Below are 19,254 nucleotides of genomic sequence, written 5' to 3' on the forward strand. Positions count from 1 at the left end.
TTTTCATAAGAATTGCTTTGTTTGTTTATATAAAGTAATCTGTTATCCTTATTAATTTTAGACAAATATAAGACACGTTTACTTATAAATATAGTAAATCATTTGAATGATATTTTTGCACTAAATGTCAAGAATAAAAAAAACTATTTCTTTGCACGTAACTTTACATTCTAAGGGGAGTACCAAGTACTTCTTTTTTCGCTCGAATATTTGGATTGTCGCTAAGCTTAGTCTTGTTTGTTGTTATGAACATCATATAATCTTCATTCTAAGTGCAAAACTTGCAGTTCCAGTTGAGGTTTCTATAAAATAAACAACTATTTCATTACTTTGGTTCAGTGTGCCATTACTGTGTTCAACGAAAATATTTTAGCCATTTAACTGATGTTCGAAAATGTTCACTCGTGATGAAAGAATTATTTGAAAACATTAGATTACTTTTCTGGGTCCAGATTGTTAAAATGAACCTGTGTATCTGTGGGTCCAAAATGTTACAATGAACCTGTATATCTGTGGGTTCAGGTTTTTAAAATGAGTTTGTGTGCCAGTGGGTCTAAATTTTTGCAGTAAGCGTGAGTATCCGTTGGTCCAGGTGGTTACAATGATCCTATTTATCTGAGTCTGGATTGTTACAGTGAATTTATTTTATGTTAGATGACATTTGGGTTTACAATTGACAAACAATTAAAATATTTAAAAAATGTAGAAATATTACACAACAGTTTGGGTGGATACGCCTAATAAACAAGTTTATAGTTTCTGGTGGGTATGTCTAGCAAACAATAATTATAGTTTTATTAGATATGCCTGAGAAGCAATTATATAAATTTTTGTAGATATGAGTGAAGTACTGCAAGCAAGTACAGTGGTGGAAAAATTATTGTAATACCCAATTTTTATCCATACATTGTTTTGGTTCCTGTACTTTTTATGAGGCTGTACATTGTGAATATGTCAGAGCTAGTGTGAAAAGGTTGTGGATATTTTGTTGTGCAAGTCGACCCATGTTACAGGCATCCAAATACATATACATATTTATTAATACCCCAACCGTGAAGAATGTGTTAAAACAAGAGAACAACAAATAACTGTCAAATACGAAAATGTTTTCTGAATAAGGAAACCTAGGTGTAAAGGTAATGTCGTTGATGTAATTGATAAAAAGTGGTAATAGTGTCTGTTTCTTGTTTTAATATTTGATTGTCTCCTCTGTCCTTGATAACTGGAATCTTCGTGACATGGATGCACGAGAAAATAAATGTAGTCATGGGTGAGTCATGATGACTTGCCGGGATTAGGACTTCCCGCAGTTTCAGGGTGTTTTCGGTTTCTTCTCTTGCAGTTTGTTACTTCCAGCAGTTTTCTGCAGGATTTGAGGTTTGGGCTGTTGCCTGGTCAACATAGTGTCTTGATCCTCTCCCTCTGATCGTAGTCCTTCACCTGAAGTAGCTAAACGAGTAAAATGTTTTCAATATACGTACAGTGAAATTTCCTGTTTGTTTCACGTTTACTGCATACATTGCATGAATATTGTCAACATTTTTTACCCCATATGGCATGGAGCAGAGTTATTCTGGAATGTCATCTGGTCAACTTGATCAAAGTGATCCTTAATTGGCTTTAACTGAGACTCAAGGATCTCATTGTTCTTGTCAACTTTGCAAAATACGGTTGTCCTACAATGTGAACAGATATCTATCTTCATATCACTTGATCCTGCGAATTCTTCACAGTTGCGTTTAAGTACGCCGAATAAAACTCTTCTGTACATCAACATTGTACAAAATGCTTCCCATCTGATCCATATAGGTTGAACTTTGATTCTTCTGAAAAGATAACATCACTTCAATCAGCATGCCCTTTGACTTAGAAGGAATATTGGATTAAGTTCACAACTAGCATCTCTCCTATCACCATTTTCAAAGTCATATGGGACAAGATTCGGTCAGTGGGCAGTAGTCTTCTTCTCCCCCCTTTTTAATCTTGTTCTCTATGGCCAGGAAATTACTGGTGCCAAGGGCTTTGCCAGTACTTTCGGCAAAGTTTTTTCGTGCATCTAGCACTTCTGTTTCATCTCCCACCATCTTAGCCATCAAGACTCGAGTGGAGCGATCACTTCTTAACTTTTAAGCTGATCGTCTTTATGAGTACAATCACCCCAATACATTGGTGAATATCACGCTTGCTCTTCATTAGTTTGACAGTACATCAGTTGGACCTGATGATATACACTACGAGATGCTATACCATCTCTCTCCTATCTCTCTTGCTATTTTTCTGATTGTTTCTAACTGGATCTGGCAGAAGAATGTTTTTCCTGATGCCTGGTTTCATTCTATTGGCCTCCCTTCCTCTAAACCCGGGAAAGATCCCTAGGTTCCTTTAAACTATTGTCCAATCCTTTTGACGAGCTGTCTCTGTAAGATCTTAGAGAGGATGATTTCTTTGTTTCCTTAAAGCAAACAACCTCCTCTGGCCTACCCAGTGTGAGTTACGACAACAGTTCTCCACCATAGACGACCTGATTCGAATTGAAATGTCAATCAGGGAAGCCTTTATCAAGCAACAACCTTGAAAAAGCTTATGATACTACTTGGAGGTATGACATCCTGCGAGAACTCCACTCATATGGGTTGCATGACTATTTGCCCTTCTCCATTAAACATTTTTAATGAAAAGGCAATTCGAAGTCCGTGTGTGTTCGACACATTCCCGTTTTCTCCTACAGGAACTTGGAGTCCCTCAGGGATGTGTCTTGAGAGTCACACTTTTCATTATAATAAAGATTAAGGTCATAAGTGAACAGCTCCCCTACATTTGCAAATGGTCTCTATATTGATGACTTCCACATTTCGTGTCAGTTGTCGATCATGAGATTTATTGAGCAGCAGCTACAAATTGCCCTCAATAGTTTACTGAAGAGAACCACAACAAACAGTTTTACCTTTTCTTGCTGTGAAACCATTTGCATGCACTTCTGTCGCCAATGAAGTTTTAACCCCAATTTCTGAGCTTCATCTCGGAGAACTATGCTTCCTGTGGTCCACTAAGAAAAGTTCTTGGGGCTTATATTTGACTATAAGCTGACTTCCTCTACACCGCCACCATTTACAAATGTCTTTAAAGTATGCGTTAAAACTTCGATTCCTACTACAACATCTCATCTGAGGTTGTGTTCTCCTTCCTCATTTAGCCATGCTTTTTCAGAGTAGACAATCTGCTGGTGTTCCTTTTAGCCTTTGTATCCAGGTGCAGTTATATGAACTGAGTATGTCCTTGGATGATATTGCTGTATTCACGGGTTAGCCCATCCCACTATGGTTTATTACCATCCCCAAATGTGACATTTCTTTGAGTCATCTGAAGAAGGTGGATACTCCCAATTGAAAGCACTGTCTTCTATTTGCTGAGCATCTTTCGAACCATCCTTCACATTCCCATTTATATGGATGGTTTGACATCAGGTAGCTCTGTCATTGTTCGGTTGTTGCACACAGAGAATTGGACGCTATTTCTCTTGCCCTGGGTCACGTAGAAGCTATGCAATACACGAACTGTACAGTTTATACCAACTAGCTTAGCTCTTTATTGGCCCTGGAATCACTTCATGTTAGCTCCATGTTCTTGTTGATACTTAAAACGATTGGCCCATCTCTCTTTATCATCTACTTATTTCCAGTTCTTCAGAATACCAGTCCACGTTGGTATTCGCGGAACGAGCTTGCTGACACCGCAGCTAAGTCTCTCTGCTCTGGCGCTATCACGGCCGTGCCTGTATCATAGATGGACTATGGTCCTTTTTTCAAGTCTCGGCTCTGCGCCAGTTAGTAGTCGACTTGGAATGAGCTACGGGATAACAATTTTTTTTCCAAATCAAGCCTTTTCTTGCTCTTTGGCCGTCTTGCTTCCGTAAGGGCCGGAAGGAGAAAATTATCTTAACAAGGCTACACATTGGTCAGTTTTTTAACTCATCGTTTTCTTTTATTTCTGCACCAATGTTTGGTCTGTGTGACACATTTTACTGTTTTGTTGTCATTATGACCGTGAGAGACGGCAGTATTTTAGGTATTTTGTTACCATAACCCTGATGTTAGACAGAGTCATTGGCGATGGTGACGCTGTCCACCTTATTAATGCTTTTAAATATTTAAACGCCATTGACGTTTTTAACTCTACGTTTTTACCAGCTGTTTGAAGTTTATTTAGTTTTTCACATTGATTAATTTCTACAATTTCTTAACGATTTTACTTTCAATTTATTTTTTACCAGTTGTTTGACGCAGATAGCCTAGTTGCTTTGCTCCAATAAACGCCAAATAACACACCAACCAACCATCTGTAATATCAGACCAGTGCTTTGTTCAGACAGTTTCTCTTGTACTTGGTGTAAAGTCCTACTTCTTGACGCACTAGAAGTTGAAGGACATCAAACTGTTTGACTGTCCTGAAATAATATGAAGCAAATCATTGCCAGAACAATAAGGTACCCAAGTGTACCGTATCCAGAATAATCACACACCATCAGACTACAGAAAACGTTTCAAGAAAGTCTACCGGCAAACACCGAAAAAGTACTGCCCGAGATGACCGTATTTTGATCAGGTTAATACGTCAAGGTCGAAAGGCTTCTTGTTTTCCGATACACAGTCGACCAAATTTATCCACTGGAGTACACTATAGAAAAATAACTCTTTCACTGAAATCAAAGTACAATATCTAGATTTAAATATTAGTAGAATTAATCAAAATTTTGAGTAATTTAAATATCAGCGTAATTAATTGAACATTCAAGTAATGTCACTATCGAGCATTCGAGTGATTTAGGCATAGCTATCATTTATCAAACATTCAAGTGATATACATATCAGTATCATTAATTGGACGTTCAAGTTCAAAGGTTCTTATAAAATGGACAATTTTACCTATAAATCGATAAATTTTCATTCCCAAAAACGAAAATTCCAAACAAGTCATATTATCATGTTTACTAATCTCAGTATACTAAATAGAATATAATTTGTTCTTTATTATAAAACTTCTTGGCTAGAGTTTGTAAGCTCACTGTCATTTTCCACAAAAGTTTCTCCTGTCGAATTTTACAAGCAAAACGTATTTTATTTTATGATAAACTGGACAAAACGTTTGCTACTTATTATGGGGTAGAATTTGCACAAAATATCAAAACCTTTCTAAAAACTCTCACGTCCTTATTTAAAGTGTTTTAGGAACTCTTTACGGTAATCATGAACCAATATCGACATCACTAGTTTTAAGCTTTTTATTATGTATATTTAATAGAAGCTATGTAACAGTTTTATACCATATTGGTGATTTTTGGAACTTTCATTTCGAAATCTGCCTATTACTGAAGTTCCTCGAATTTCGTTACGTTTACCTGGTTTTAAAGAACGACTTTATTTGTTACTTTCTGTTGCTTCTTCCACGTGTTTTGTTAAGAAACAGAGGACAGAGGATACTTGAACTTAGAATAGTTGTATTAGAAATATATCATAGTATGTTTAACATATTGTGTCTTTTTTGCGCTATATTTAACACTAATATTTTCATTACAAAACAAATAATGTCGCTATCAGTTTTAAGTTTAAGGTGCTCGTTTAATTTCCACTTTATTATTTTGTATCTTTATAAACAAGTTTTTTTTGTTTTTTTTTTTGCTTTCTGTTGAAGCTTTGTGCGAAATTCAAAACAAACAAACAAACAAGCTTTCTGTTGGTAAGATCCTTCCTCTCGCTTCCACACCTATACCATATCATGTGTGGTAGTAATTTATCTGAGAAAAATTATCTCAAATGTCAAACTTGTGTAAAGTTACACTGTAGGAATGATTAAACGTTATAACCAATATTGTTAATGAGAATAATAATACAAAGATAATTGTATATACTTCTTTCATAATAAGTCTAAATCGAACGTGCTTTACTTAGATTAAATTAGCAACTGTATTTCTAGAGCAATGAAACATTTTCAATTATAAAAGTAGGCCCGTGTGTCACAGAGGTACTGTCGTCAACCTTTTGTTCTTCGTAGCATTAGTTTGAGGGTAATATTTTATTTGATTATAGACAGTTAAAATGTAATATAATTTGTTTAGTCTTCATAAGTTTAGTTGATTCTTCAAAAATGTTACTTTAAAAACTTCTTTATGTAAATATTTTATAAAACGCTTGACTGTGATTAGACAATACTAATTTGGTTTGCTAAATTATTTTAAAATATATATTACCAGTTTCAACGAATATCATTCTTCGGTGTCACAATCCAGTCACAGGCGTTACTATTGTACAGAACGTAAAAACAAAATAGAAGTCATTTATATAAAGAAGAGGACATTGGAAAGAAATAAGCTCTCATGGGAAAGTTTTTAGCTTCAAATACTGTCGTAGCAATTTAACATCTCAATAACCGTGAAATCAAAGTTTACAGAATCTTTCCAGTCTCTGATAATCAACTAAATCCTTTAGTAATTCCGAATGTTATTACTCTTTAGTGTTATTTTATATTATTATACTTTTATTACAGACGCTGGTTTGATTCATTAGCTTAATCAATATTCAACATAGCTACTCGTAGAATGTACTAGAAGGCGCTAACTGTGTTTAATGCGACCCCTATTTATGTAAAAGATGACATGATAAACAACTCTATGACAAACAGTACTGATTTTACTCATGTTAGAATACATATCAGGAAAATTAATGCGACAACGTTTTTATTATACCAAGTATTGATGTAGACATTTACAGCAAGATAAAATGTAAAGTTTATATATCTTTGCCTGTCTTTAGGGAAATGATAACTTTGAAGAATCGTAACGTTTCAAAAATTGAATAGCTTGTCGAATTTCTAAAATTAACAATAGTTTATTTACGGTCGAAAAATGTTGTCTTTATAATCAAATATACTAAGATTTATTTTCTGTCGAACGAACTTCAAAAACTAATGAAATTCATCAGTTATCAATACTGTAGTAATCATGTACACGTGCTACTAGAAGCTTAGAATTCGTTCAACTCAATCCAGTGAGTTTCAGAATGTTGACGTTGACGATGATGAACAGGTTATTGAAACTCAAAGTAATTAATTATATGCAGGACGTGTTCTTTCCATCTAATTAACTATAGCGGATTCTAGTGGTCAACTTGTGATGAATAATTACGATATACTCAATAATACACTTACCAATAAAGGTCTGTGAACGAGTATTCATGAAATTGATTAGTAATCTGAATTTTTGTCAGATTTACAACAGATTAGACCAGAAAATTCGGTAGACTACTCATAAAGTACTTGGCTGCAGCCATCACTTAACTTCTGTACTAACATTTGTTCTTGACAAGAGATTTAATTAATTCTGTGCTAGACTAAAAGCCGATTGGTGAAAAAGTTAAAGCAAACACTTTAATACTGTGACTGAAAAGGAGAGTAATGTCTAGAGCGAACACCTGCGTCAGTTATTTTATAGTAGTGCTATCCGACGTATAAGTTTTATTGCAAGGTTTGCGATAAAAAAAAATAAAAAAATTACTGCAACTGTAAGGCCTGGCATGGCCTAGCGCGTTAAGGCGTGCGCTTCGTAATCTGAGGGTCGCGGGTTCGCGCCCGAGTCGCGCCAAACATGCTCGCCCTCCCAGCCGTGGGGGCGTTATTATGTGACGGTCAATCCCACTTTTCGTTGGTAAAAGAGTAGCCCAAGAGTTGGCGGTGGGTGGTGATGACTAGCTGTCTTTTCTCTAGTCTTACACTGCTAAATTAGGGACGGCTAGCACAGATAGCTCTCGAGTAGCTTTGTGCGAAATTCCAAAACAAACAAACAAACAAACCGCAACTGTATGAGAAAAAATCGACGAAACGAAATGCGACATAAGCCGAAGAAAACGCCCAACAATGTCGGTGTACTACTCAAACCTGGAAATATGATAGCACTGTAATTCACTTAATATTTTATTTAAACCCAGTCTTTGGTGCTGCTTAGAAAACCCAATATGAAAGAACTCCAAGCTGGAACGTTATTCCAGATTAACAAGGCCTTATATTCTGAAAATATTGCTGATAGCAACTTAAAAAATCCCTAGCCCACCTAACCTTAAATTGTTTACAGGCTCATTTCCTAACGTAAATCAATGCTAAGTTTATCAAATAGACGTTAGTTAAGGTTTAAGAGGGAAAGAAGCCAACTTTCCCATGAGAGCTTATTTCTTTCCAATGTCCTCTTCTTTATATAAATAACTTCTATTTTGTTTTTACGTTCTGTACAATAGTGACGCCTGTGACTGGATTGTGACACCGAAGAATGATAATAGTTGAAACTGATAATATATATTTTAAAATAATTTAGCAAACCAAATTAGTATTGTCTAATCACAGTCAAGCGTTTTATAAAATATTTACATAAAGAAGTGTTTAAAGTAACATTTTTGAAGAATCAACTAAACCTATGAAGACTAAACAAAATATATTACATTTTAACTGTCTATAATCAAATAAAATATTACCCTCAAACTAATGCTACGAAGAACAAAAGGTTGACGACAGTACCTCTGTGACACACGGGCCTACTTTTATAATTGAAAATGTTTCATTGCTCTAGAAATACAGTTGCTAATTTAATCTAAATAAAGCACGTTCGATTTAGACTTATTCTGAAAGGAGTATATTCAACCCATGTTTCTCATGGAACTGCAGGGTGATCAAACGATAGATACCACACTGCTATCTTACGTCAGTAACATAGCACATTAACATTTTTAATAACCATATTTCTTAGTTTCTGGAAGACATGTGGAAATTTAAAACTCACATTGTTAAAATACAAGAGCTATAACTGAAACTTTCACCAAGTGCTTTCTTTGCGAGGCACGTTTGTGTCGTTAGTATATTATATGTAGTTAGTATTAGAAATCAGTGTGGTATTTGTGTCTGGATCACCCTCTACATTACCTGTACACGTACCTAGGCATAAACATACGAATTTAGATCAACTCTAATGATTCCATCTTTCAAACGTATTCTGCACATTGTTTAAGGGCTCACAAAGTGGCAAAACGACATGTTTAAGTAGTGACAAATCAAGAATTAGTTACAATATTTCCTACTTGAGTGAGGGAGAGCAATACGTTCATATAAAAATAATCATGATATTAAAAAAACACGTAAGTTCAAGAAGGATAAAGAGGAAATAAAAACATAGAACACGAACACTTTCGAAAGGTAGATCTTTCTTTTTGAGGGGCAAACAATGAATTATAATATAAGCACAGGGGAAATTTACTAGCTCACCCATTATCATTAGTATTTACTGTTGACTTCTGCAGTGAAAACACTTCTACATGGGCCCTTCATAGTTAGTAGGTGTATAAAATCATATTCCTTGTTCTATAATATTCAATCAGTTAAAAGTGGATAACTGGCTTGGACTGGCTCATCAGATCAACGCAACGTTACTTTTATGGCCACTTAAAATCCTAAACCTAACTGAACCTAAGTCAAAAGGAACTGCAAAAGAAATCGATTTAATTAGCCCCTAGTTTCTGCGATAGTATGCATACATTATGAATAAGATTTTTAGGGATTTCATCTTTATATTTTTCAATTCACCTGTGTATATTTTGCTTAACCAAGTAACATTGATTGTATTTAATATATATTTAAAATCGATCTTCTCTCCTGCAAGAAAATTATCAATTAGACTTAAATGATGTAATAAAAATCATGTTATGTGGAAGATTTTATTCAACATTTCTCTGAAAGTAATCAGTTGAGAACAGTCTTATCAAAAAAGCATTTTAATTCCATTATCTGTCGCATGGGGCTTTTCGTTCAACAACGTAACTCGTCCACTAGACTTCAAACGATAGCAGACAAACGTTCTTTTTGTTTATGTAAGGTGAAAAACGTTCGTTATAAAATTATACGTTGACGAAGAGATAAAACCCATACACATAAAAGTCGTAATAAGAATCACTTCTAGCTCTAACTACTTCCACCCTTTAATTAAAATAGTGTGAAAGAAAATAAAAATATCTGCTATTTAGTGTAATTTATATCTCGAATGTTGGGTATTCGGAGTTTAAAATCATAAGATCTTTCACTGCTTCATCAAACAATGTTGTAATTCGTTTTTATTGATAGTTTAAGTAAAATATGGGGTACCAACGAGGGTTATGAGAGTCAAAATTTCTTAATTCGTATGTTCAACAGGATGACTCCGTCAAAACAAGATCTTCTCATAAATCAGACTTATTATTCGTGTTTATCCAGTGAAAGAAACTTGTATCCAATTTTTTGAATTTTTTCGACGTAATCATAAAACTAAGTGTCAGACGTATGTCTGATTAACTGTCGCATGTATATGATATATTTGTCAGACGTGTACAGACTGATTTTCAGACTACCTGTTTCTCTAACTGTCAGACGTACCTCTCAGCTATGTTTGTCAAACATAGATAGACCTGCTTCTCTAACTATTACATTTATCTGTCAAAGTACTTATTGTTATATTATAGTGTATGAATGTTCTAAATATATCGGAGAAATATGTGGCATTGGATCGATCTTGTAATTTTAGAAATATTGAGGTCCCTTGGAAACTACTGTAATTTAACCATCCCTAACAGTACCACTTTTTTAATACTAGGGAAACGTTTTAAATCTCTAATCACATACTTTGATTGGCTCTGAAAAACTATTATACAAAACACGATATATTTTATTACATTTATTCGATATTGATATATATTTTTGACAGAAAAGGTGGTTAAAAAGAATTGAAATTTAAAAACGTTTATTTCATAATGTGATAAAACTGTATTTTATATCATTGGAACAATGTATTTTATTATATTAAACAATACTATGTCACAAAGAAACAACATATTCTATTGAATCAATGGCGTTTTATAATATCCAGTTAGTGTATTTTATAATATTGAACCAATGTACATTATGATTTAGAAGCAACATGTATTCTCAAATCTAAAAACTGCCTTTAAAACATTGAAGCAAAATAACGTTATTTTTATAATGTTTAAATGAAAATTGTTTACACTGATAAAATAACAGTTTCTATATCTTCGAAACAACTTATTTACGCTGTTTAAACAACACAATTCTCATAGCTTTCAAGTGACTCGATTTTTTTTCATCAACCAATCAATCTTAAACCAACCTTTGGGCTTCATATTACAATTAAGACACATGCTAGTAGTGTGTCGTGCGACCAAAAGAACTTGCAGCACGCACACTGTTATGTTGTAGCAGGAATAATTATTTAGCAGTTTTCCACCTATGTATCTCAGATTATGGTAACCCAAATTAACACATACTTTTTTTCCGTGGATTTGTTCAGCTAAACTCTTATTTCAAATACCAAATTTCAAGGCATTTCATTAAGAATACACGTAAAATAATACCTTCAATTTTGATTCAGTTTCTTCCTCTTTTTGCTGTCTTCAGGAATAATAATTGTAAAAGTAGTTAAAGTAAATTGTTGGCTGAGTTATAAAAGTAGTATCATTAAAATAATAGATAAATTATTATGATAGTATGTGTTTGTGGCATGCATATATTATAATATATCAAGTAATAGTTTAACTTGTAGCTTTTTGGTACATAAAATTAAATCTAGACGTCAATAATGTAATAACATGTTGTAACACTTTAAGGCACTCTAGTATACTAGGCTCGGCATGTCCAGGTGGTTAAGGCCTTCGACTCGTAATCTCAGGGTCGCGGATTCGAATTCCCGTCACACCAAACATGCTTGCCCTTTTAGCGGTGGGAGCGTTATACGTGGCAGTCAATCCTACTATTCGTTGGTAAAAGAATAGCCCAAGAGTTGACAGTAGGTGGTAATGACTAGCTGCCTTACCTCTAGTCTTACACTGCAAAATTACTGACGGTTAACGCAGATAGTCCTGGAGTAGCTTTTGCGAAATTCAAAACAAGCCAATCCTAGTATACTCTCCATCTTTCGCTTTTTATAAATTGAATACAATTACTGTTTAACATTATAGAATATACTTCACAACGTCAGTGTAAGACCACAGACTTGATAAGCAGAACAAGTCAACTTTTAAAGCTAAAAATGAGAATATTGTGTATAATATAAGATTTAGATAAGCGTCCTTTTCATAACTAAAATATTTTGTACAATATATAGTGTTTAAATTTGTTCACAAACATAAGAACAGTGGCATCCCAGTACTTGGCACAATTGTAGCAATACCTAGGAAAAGGTTTGATCCTGAATGCAAAAGAGTCACCAGCGACCATGCCTCTCGACACCTGCACTCGGTAGCACTCTAATCAACAACGATATGGTCTGGTAGTTGGAGTTCCAAACTGTGGGGGTGAACGTCAGTGGCTGGTGCCCTGTTATCGCACAGAAAAATCTAGCTCTGTTCTTTGGGGATATTGGTGAATTACGGAAGCGATTCAACTAGAACAATCAAGAATGTATAGTCGGTGCTGCTGACTAGCCGTCTTCCTCCTTGCTATAAGTTAAAAACTAGGGAAAGCTAGCGCTGGTGTAGGTTTGCGCGAATATCTGAAATAAAAATAAACATTTTATTTTAGATCTTGTGAGAAGTCTCACTACTTCTTTACTTTCATGGGTAGGAAAAAACTGAATATAAAATAGGATTAGAGTAAAAAATTAAAATACTACATTACATGTCTTAAGACAAAAGATCTATGAATGTCTTGTATTTGTTGACGAAAAGAGGATGTTGAGTTGGGTTATTGTTAGTTTTCTTAGTGTAAAGCTACATAATCGACTTTCTGCTCTCTGACCACTGCGGGAATCGAACCCCAGATATTTGCTTTGTAAGTCCATAAATCTTTCATTGACTCACTGTGGGGACAGCAACCAGTGAAGGGAGATTATTGATTATTATGAAGGTTCATAACCTGGTTAAAGAATGGAATCAGATTCTGTGGTGAAAAGCAAGATTATAGCATTTAGACTCATTTTACGATAAACAGATTCTCTTGTTATGGTTCTGTTTGTTTTGTTATGCCCAAAGCTACACAAAGGGCTATCTGTCCTCTGCCCACCACGGGTATCTAAACCAGATTTCTAGCAGTATAAGTTCGCAGACATTGCCATTGGTGGGCGTTTTGGTTCTGCGATTTTCATTTGCCATTATTGCATATAGGTTATATAAAATATACTTTACATTAATATAGATTTTGCGGTAAGGATTGCGCATGCGTTCATATTCTTTATAGCGGTTGTTCAAGTACTTGTATTGTTTACAAACATTAATCACGCACCTATATTGTGTACATTTTCAAAAACACACAAAAGGAATAGACCCGATATGGCCAGGTGGTTGGGGCGCTAGATTCCTAATCTGAGAGTCGCGGTTTCGAATCCCCGTCACACCAAACATGCTCGCTCTTAAGCCGTAAGGGCAATATAATGTGGTAGTTAATCCCACTATCCGTTGGTAATAGCATAACCCAAAAGTTGGCGGTGGATGGTGATGATTACAACTAATCCCTTTAGTCTTATATTGCTAAATTTGGGATGGCTAGCACAGATAGCTCTAGAGTAGCTTTGCGCGATACCTAAACCATCTCAGTTACTTCCACTTTTAAGTTATTAGAACAATTAATATAAGTAAGCTTAAAGTTATGGAAATGACGGCATGTTTTAGATTTTGTAATACTTTATTTACTTACGGACCTGGCACGGCCTAGCGCGTTAAGGCGTGCACTTCGTAATCTGAGGGTCGCGGGTTCGCGCCCGAGTCGCGCCAAACATGCTCGCCCTCCCAGCCGTGGGGACGTTATATATTACGGTCAATCCCACTATTCGTTGGTAAAAGAGTAGCTCAAGAGTTGACAGTAGGTGGTGATGACTTACTGCCTTCCCTCTAGTCTTATACTGCTAAATTAGGGACGGCTAACGCAGATAGCCCTGGTGTAGCTTTGCGCGAAATTCAAAACAAACAATCGGAGGAAGAAAATTAATAAAGTACTTAATATCTAAAATATTATATATATTATTATTGCTTTGATTTTTACACTTAAAGGGTTATTGTTTAAGTTTTCTAAGGTAATGCTACTGCAGCTATCTCACGCCGCCTTGAATCTAGAATTGCCAACCCCAGTGAAGGGAACTGGTTGGCAGCACTAACCACCAACTCTTGGACTACCCTCTAATAACAAATAGTGGAATTGACGCTCTAGTTGTAACACCTCCAAGCTCTACTGACAAGCATAGCTTGTGACTAGTTTCAATCCCGCGATCCTTAGATTGTGATTCGAACGATCTAACCCGCTGGTCATGTCAGGTCTATGTTTAATAGACATCGTCATTTATCTAACCAAAAAATAGATATACTTTAAATATATATGAATTTTGATTTGATAACTCTATCTTTTTGTTCCACAAAGTTTCTGTAACAGAATTCTAGCTTTAGTTATAACCAAATTAAAAACAAAATACTCCGGAAACTTTTTCCTTACTTTCAATTTATACTCTACGAACTAATGACAATATATAAGCATGTATATTATTTTCAAACTTGATGTTTTATCCTGATTAAGCTACATGTATTTAATTACAGATAGCAATTTTGTCCTGGGGAACGCCCAAGTTCCTTCATTGTACCCAATAGTGTACTGTTCTGATGGGTTCTGTGACCTAACTGGATATCCTAGAGCTCAGATTATGCAGAAGGGTTGTGCTTGTGCGTTCCTTTTTGGACCCGAAACGACCAAAGAAGACATAGAACAAATCGAGTGGGCTCTAAATAATAAAACTGAACTCAAGTTGGAAGTGATGTTCTACAAAAGAAATGGTTGGTTCTTCTTTCTTTAACATTCACATGTCGAATACAACTGCGTTATGATTATTCATTTACAAACGTCTATATTTTTCGTTTTTCTCGATAAGTTTAAAATGTATTGCTTTCTTCGCCGTTACTTCAAAGTTTTCACGTTTACCAGTAATTAAGTATATTCAATATACTTTTTGTTTCAGAGTATTTATTTTTATATCCTTCTTGCAAAGATTCTATAGCTAGTTCTATATTATATAGGTCTCAGTTTGTATCTAAGTTAGTCACCATTTTAGTCATAAATACGTGTTGCTTCAGTGTATTTATTTTTATTTTATACCTTCAAAGATTTCGTAGTTACTCCTAATTTCATAGGTCTCAATTTATATCTCCAATTTCAGTCACTATTTAAGTCCTAAATATTTTTTGTTTCAGTGAATTTTTTTTATTATTTTATACCTTCAAGGATTCCTTGGCTAGTTCTAATTTTATAGGTCTTAATTTGTATTTCTAACTTCAGCAAACATTTTAATTTTAAATACATATTTCTTAAGTGCATTTATTTTTATTTCGTAGCTTCAAAGATTCAGTAGCTAGTCCTGACTTTATAGGTCTCAATTCGTGTCTCTGACTTCAGTAACTATTTCAGTCTTAAATATATTTTGTTTCGGTGCATTTACTTCAAAGATTCCGTGGTTAGCCTTAAATTGATATTTTAATTTGTATCTTTTAACTTCAGTTACATTTTAATCTTAACTTCAAAATCTTCGCCTTTATTCACAATTAAAAGTATTTATTTTTAGCCTCAGTTTCATTATTCATTAGTTTAATTTATTCTTGGTAAGGTAGGCTACTGAAAATATTTATCAATGTTGTTCTGCTAATAGTGAGTTACTTATATGCATATAGATTCTGTGTGTGTAAGACTTAAACAAATACGAACTTTGTAGTTAAATAAATATTTTAATCACCAATCATAATTAAGTATAATTACTGAATAGTTACACCTGAAACGAATAGTTTTCTTAGATTGTTCTCTTTCATATTAATTTCGGAAATTAATTATCAGAAAGTTCAATATAAACCTGAAGATTTGCCTCCTTGATGTATATTGTATTTTCTTTGAATTACAGAGTAAAGAAGAATCTCAATAAATATGTGTATATATATTGGCGATATTCTTACGGTAGATGTCTCTGTAGGTAGTCCATTCTGGTGTCTTCTGGATATTGTTCCTATTAAAAACGAGAAGCATGAAGTCGTATTGTTCCTTGCCTCGCACAAAGATATTACTAAAACAAAAGTTGCTGAACTAGAGATGAATGAATCCTACGATAATGGTGAGTTAAGTTAGAATGCTTTTTATTTTCTAGTTACCAAACTTCAACAGAATTTCAACTAACAGATGAAAAGCATAAGCAAATAACCCAAAATAAATATCGATTTCTGTAAAGTTTTACCCCCTTTTTTTTCAAAATTACTGAATTACTTGATGGTATTAACTATCACAAACTAACTTTTAACATGAGAAAAACTTGTGTTACTTATTTCAATATAATTTAGGTATATATACACTTTTTTTTTTAATTTGCTAGTCCTTAGGTGTCAAAATTCTGAAATGTGGCAACGAAGTAAATGAAAACAACAATTTTTGTCGTGTATCTAGCGGTAAGTCGAATGTTAGGGAACTGTATGAAGCAAATACACATAGCTATTAAAATATTTAAACATTGTTGAGCTAGCATTCTTAAACCTTTCTCAAGAAGCTTGACCTATTACACCCTGTTCTCTTACATTTTTCTTTATATCTGTCTTCTTGGAGTGTTCATTCCCCACAATTTCTTCGACAAATCTTCATTCAACCTATACTCATCTTACAGTCTTCATAACCAAATTACCTCTGTACAATGTTCATCATCCAGTCTGACGTTTTACTGTCTCCATCTGCTCTCTTTTCATCTTCAGTATACATTTCGTCATGTTACAATAATATTCGTCATAAAAGCTATCCTCTTCCAGTCTTTGTCATACAAGCTGTCCTCTTGCAATTTTCATTATATATTCTGTCTTTTCAAATTCTTCATTAAACAATTTATCTTCCTACAGTCTTCACAATATCAGCTATCTTCAAGCTACAAGTTTAAATAACAGCATTTTAAAATTATATGATTACTCTAGCGACAATGCCACTAAACACTTGTTTCCCCCTTCCGGACGGCGGTGAGTCTACGTATTTACAATGCTGAAATCAGGACTTTGATTCCACTCGGATAGACCGATGTGACTTTGCTATAAGATTAACACGCACACACACAAACATATGATTAAAAAGTGCAGTGAGTCGTAAGTTGTGAAAATGTAATATTTTTTATGAAAGTTGAAATACGTGTCTTTAATATTAACTAAAAGATGAACGAACGAAAGTTTTGTAATAAGCAAAATAAAACAACAATTCTGAAAAGTAATTCGTTTCAAATAGTTTCCATAAATATTTAAAATCGTTCTTTTTCTGAGCTCTTACAACAAAAAATTATGATAGAGAAGTATCCTATCGTTCAAAAGATGAAGCATTTAGATAATGGTTATACAAGCAGAAAGTCCTAGATGATAACTACGCCATAAATAAATGTACCAAAAGCTTCAGATTAGACATTTACTTGCCAACTTTCTGAAATAACCAAGAAAAGAAAAGCTCTTGTCATTCTGAAATTCAATTCAAGCTCATTAGATTCCCTCATGAAAATTTAAACTTATGCCTTGTCATCTCTGCTTTTCACCTTTTCACAACTTCTGAGTATAATAGAAAATTCCATTTTCATATACCAGATACTAAAAGAAACCTTGACCCCGAGGGATGCCTACCGAGTAGTCATTACCAGCGCCGCAGAAGTCGAGCAGTACTTTACCAATTGTCCGGTCATTACCGTCAAGACAAGATGAAGACTAAGCTGAAGCTCAACAACGTAACCTTTGTATTTCGTTTCATAAAATCTTAACACGGCTTAAACTTTGAAAATAAACATAAATTTAATTACAATTTCTATACAGCATCACTACTAAATCTTTAAAAACATCCCGTCCTATTATGGATTAGTCCTTAATAATGACATCGCTATTGGTGAACGCTTCAGTCCCAGTGTTACTATACTCTAGATTTACAGTTAATCTTTGAAACTGCACATTAATATTAACGGTCGTTTCAGTTCCTTTGTTAATATTCTCAGTATGTTTTAATAGAAAATAGAACTAAACCTCGTCAATAGCGGTCGTTTCAGCCCTCATGTTACTATTCAATAGAGTTATAGTGCGTTCATGAAACTGAACATTATATTTAACGGTCATTTAATTCACTAAGTTACTATTCATCTGGATATACACTTAGTCCACAAAACTGAACATTGTCAATAATGGTCGTTTCATTCAGTAGAAATATTCGTATAGATTTTGAACTAGTCCATGGAATTGAACATTTTTATTAATTGTTGTTTCATTCCCTATGTTGTTATTCTCTAAATTCCAGTTCGTCCATGGAACTGAACATTATCAATAACAGTCGTTTCAGTCCTCGAACTACTATTCACTAGGGTTCTGGTGCGTCACGGACCTGAACATTATATTTAACGGCTTTTCAGTCCCTATGTTACCATTCTCTAGATTTCCAATTAGTTCATAGAACTGAAAATTTTCATTAACGGTTGTTTCATTCTCTGTGATACGATTCTATATTTTCAATTAGGCGATGGAACTAAGTTACCGTTAATGGTCATGTTAGTTCACATATTACTATTCTCTAGACTTCTTGTTAGTCCATGCAACTGAAGATTATCATTTACGGTGTTTCCTAGCGTTCAAGTACGTCAATGATATTAAACATAATAACTAACGGCCGTTTCAGTCCCTATGTTACTATTCTCTATATAATTACAGTTAATCGAATGAACTGAACATTATAATGAACGGCCGTTTATTTCCCTATGTTACTATTTACTACATTTACAGTTAGTCTATGGAACTGATTATTATCATTAACTGTTGGTTCATTACCTATGTTACCGTTCATCTAGATTTGTAGTTAGTTCCTAGAATTGAAATCATTAAAGGTTGTTTCAGTCCCTGTGTAACTGTTTTCTAGATTTCTAATAGTTCATAGAACTGGACATTATCAGTAACGGCCTTTCAGCTCTTATACTGCTATACTTTAAATTTGAGGTTAGTCTCTAGCACTGACGTATCTCCGATATTTGTTCTAAAGTTATTTTCACAATTATTCGTTCTTGCTACTTTTAATTACATTAACGGTTTTAACCGTAAGTGAGTACATACTTAGAGAAATGCGTTATACAATTTAACTAGTTAAACTTGCATTACATTCTTGTGTAGTTTTATGTTTTAAACTGCTGAAGTTCCTCTTTTCTTTTTTGTGTTAATTTGCCCATAATCTGTTTTG

At 34.1% G+C, this 19,254-nt stretch overlaps 1 protein-coding gene across 1 annotated transcript in view; it reads left to right on the forward strand.

Moving 5' to 3' along the window:
* LOC143234932 (voltage-gated delayed rectifier potassium channel KCNH8-like) overlaps positions 1 to 19,254 on the forward strand; it is a 131,578-nt gene that overhangs the window by 59,358 nt on the left and 52,966 nt on the right. The window contains exons 3-5 of the mRNA XM_076472626.1: positions 14,595 to 14,828; positions 16,010 to 16,147; positions 17,634 to 17,770. Of these exons, the coding sequence (XP_076328741.1) occupies positions 14,595 to 14,828; positions 16,010 to 16,147; positions 17,634 to 17,770 (509 nt within the window). The remainder of the gene's footprint in view (positions 1 to 14,594; positions 14,829 to 16,009; positions 16,148 to 17,633; positions 17,771 to 19,254) is intronic.

The sequence above is a fragment of the Tachypleus tridentatus genome, chromosome 12, assembly GCF_004210375.1.
Source record: "Tachypleus tridentatus isolate NWPU-2018 chromosome 12, ASM421037v1, whole genome shotgun sequence".
Taxonomy (NCBI): domain Eukaryota; kingdom Metazoa; phylum Arthropoda; class Merostomata; order Xiphosura; family Limulidae; genus Tachypleus; species Tachypleus tridentatus.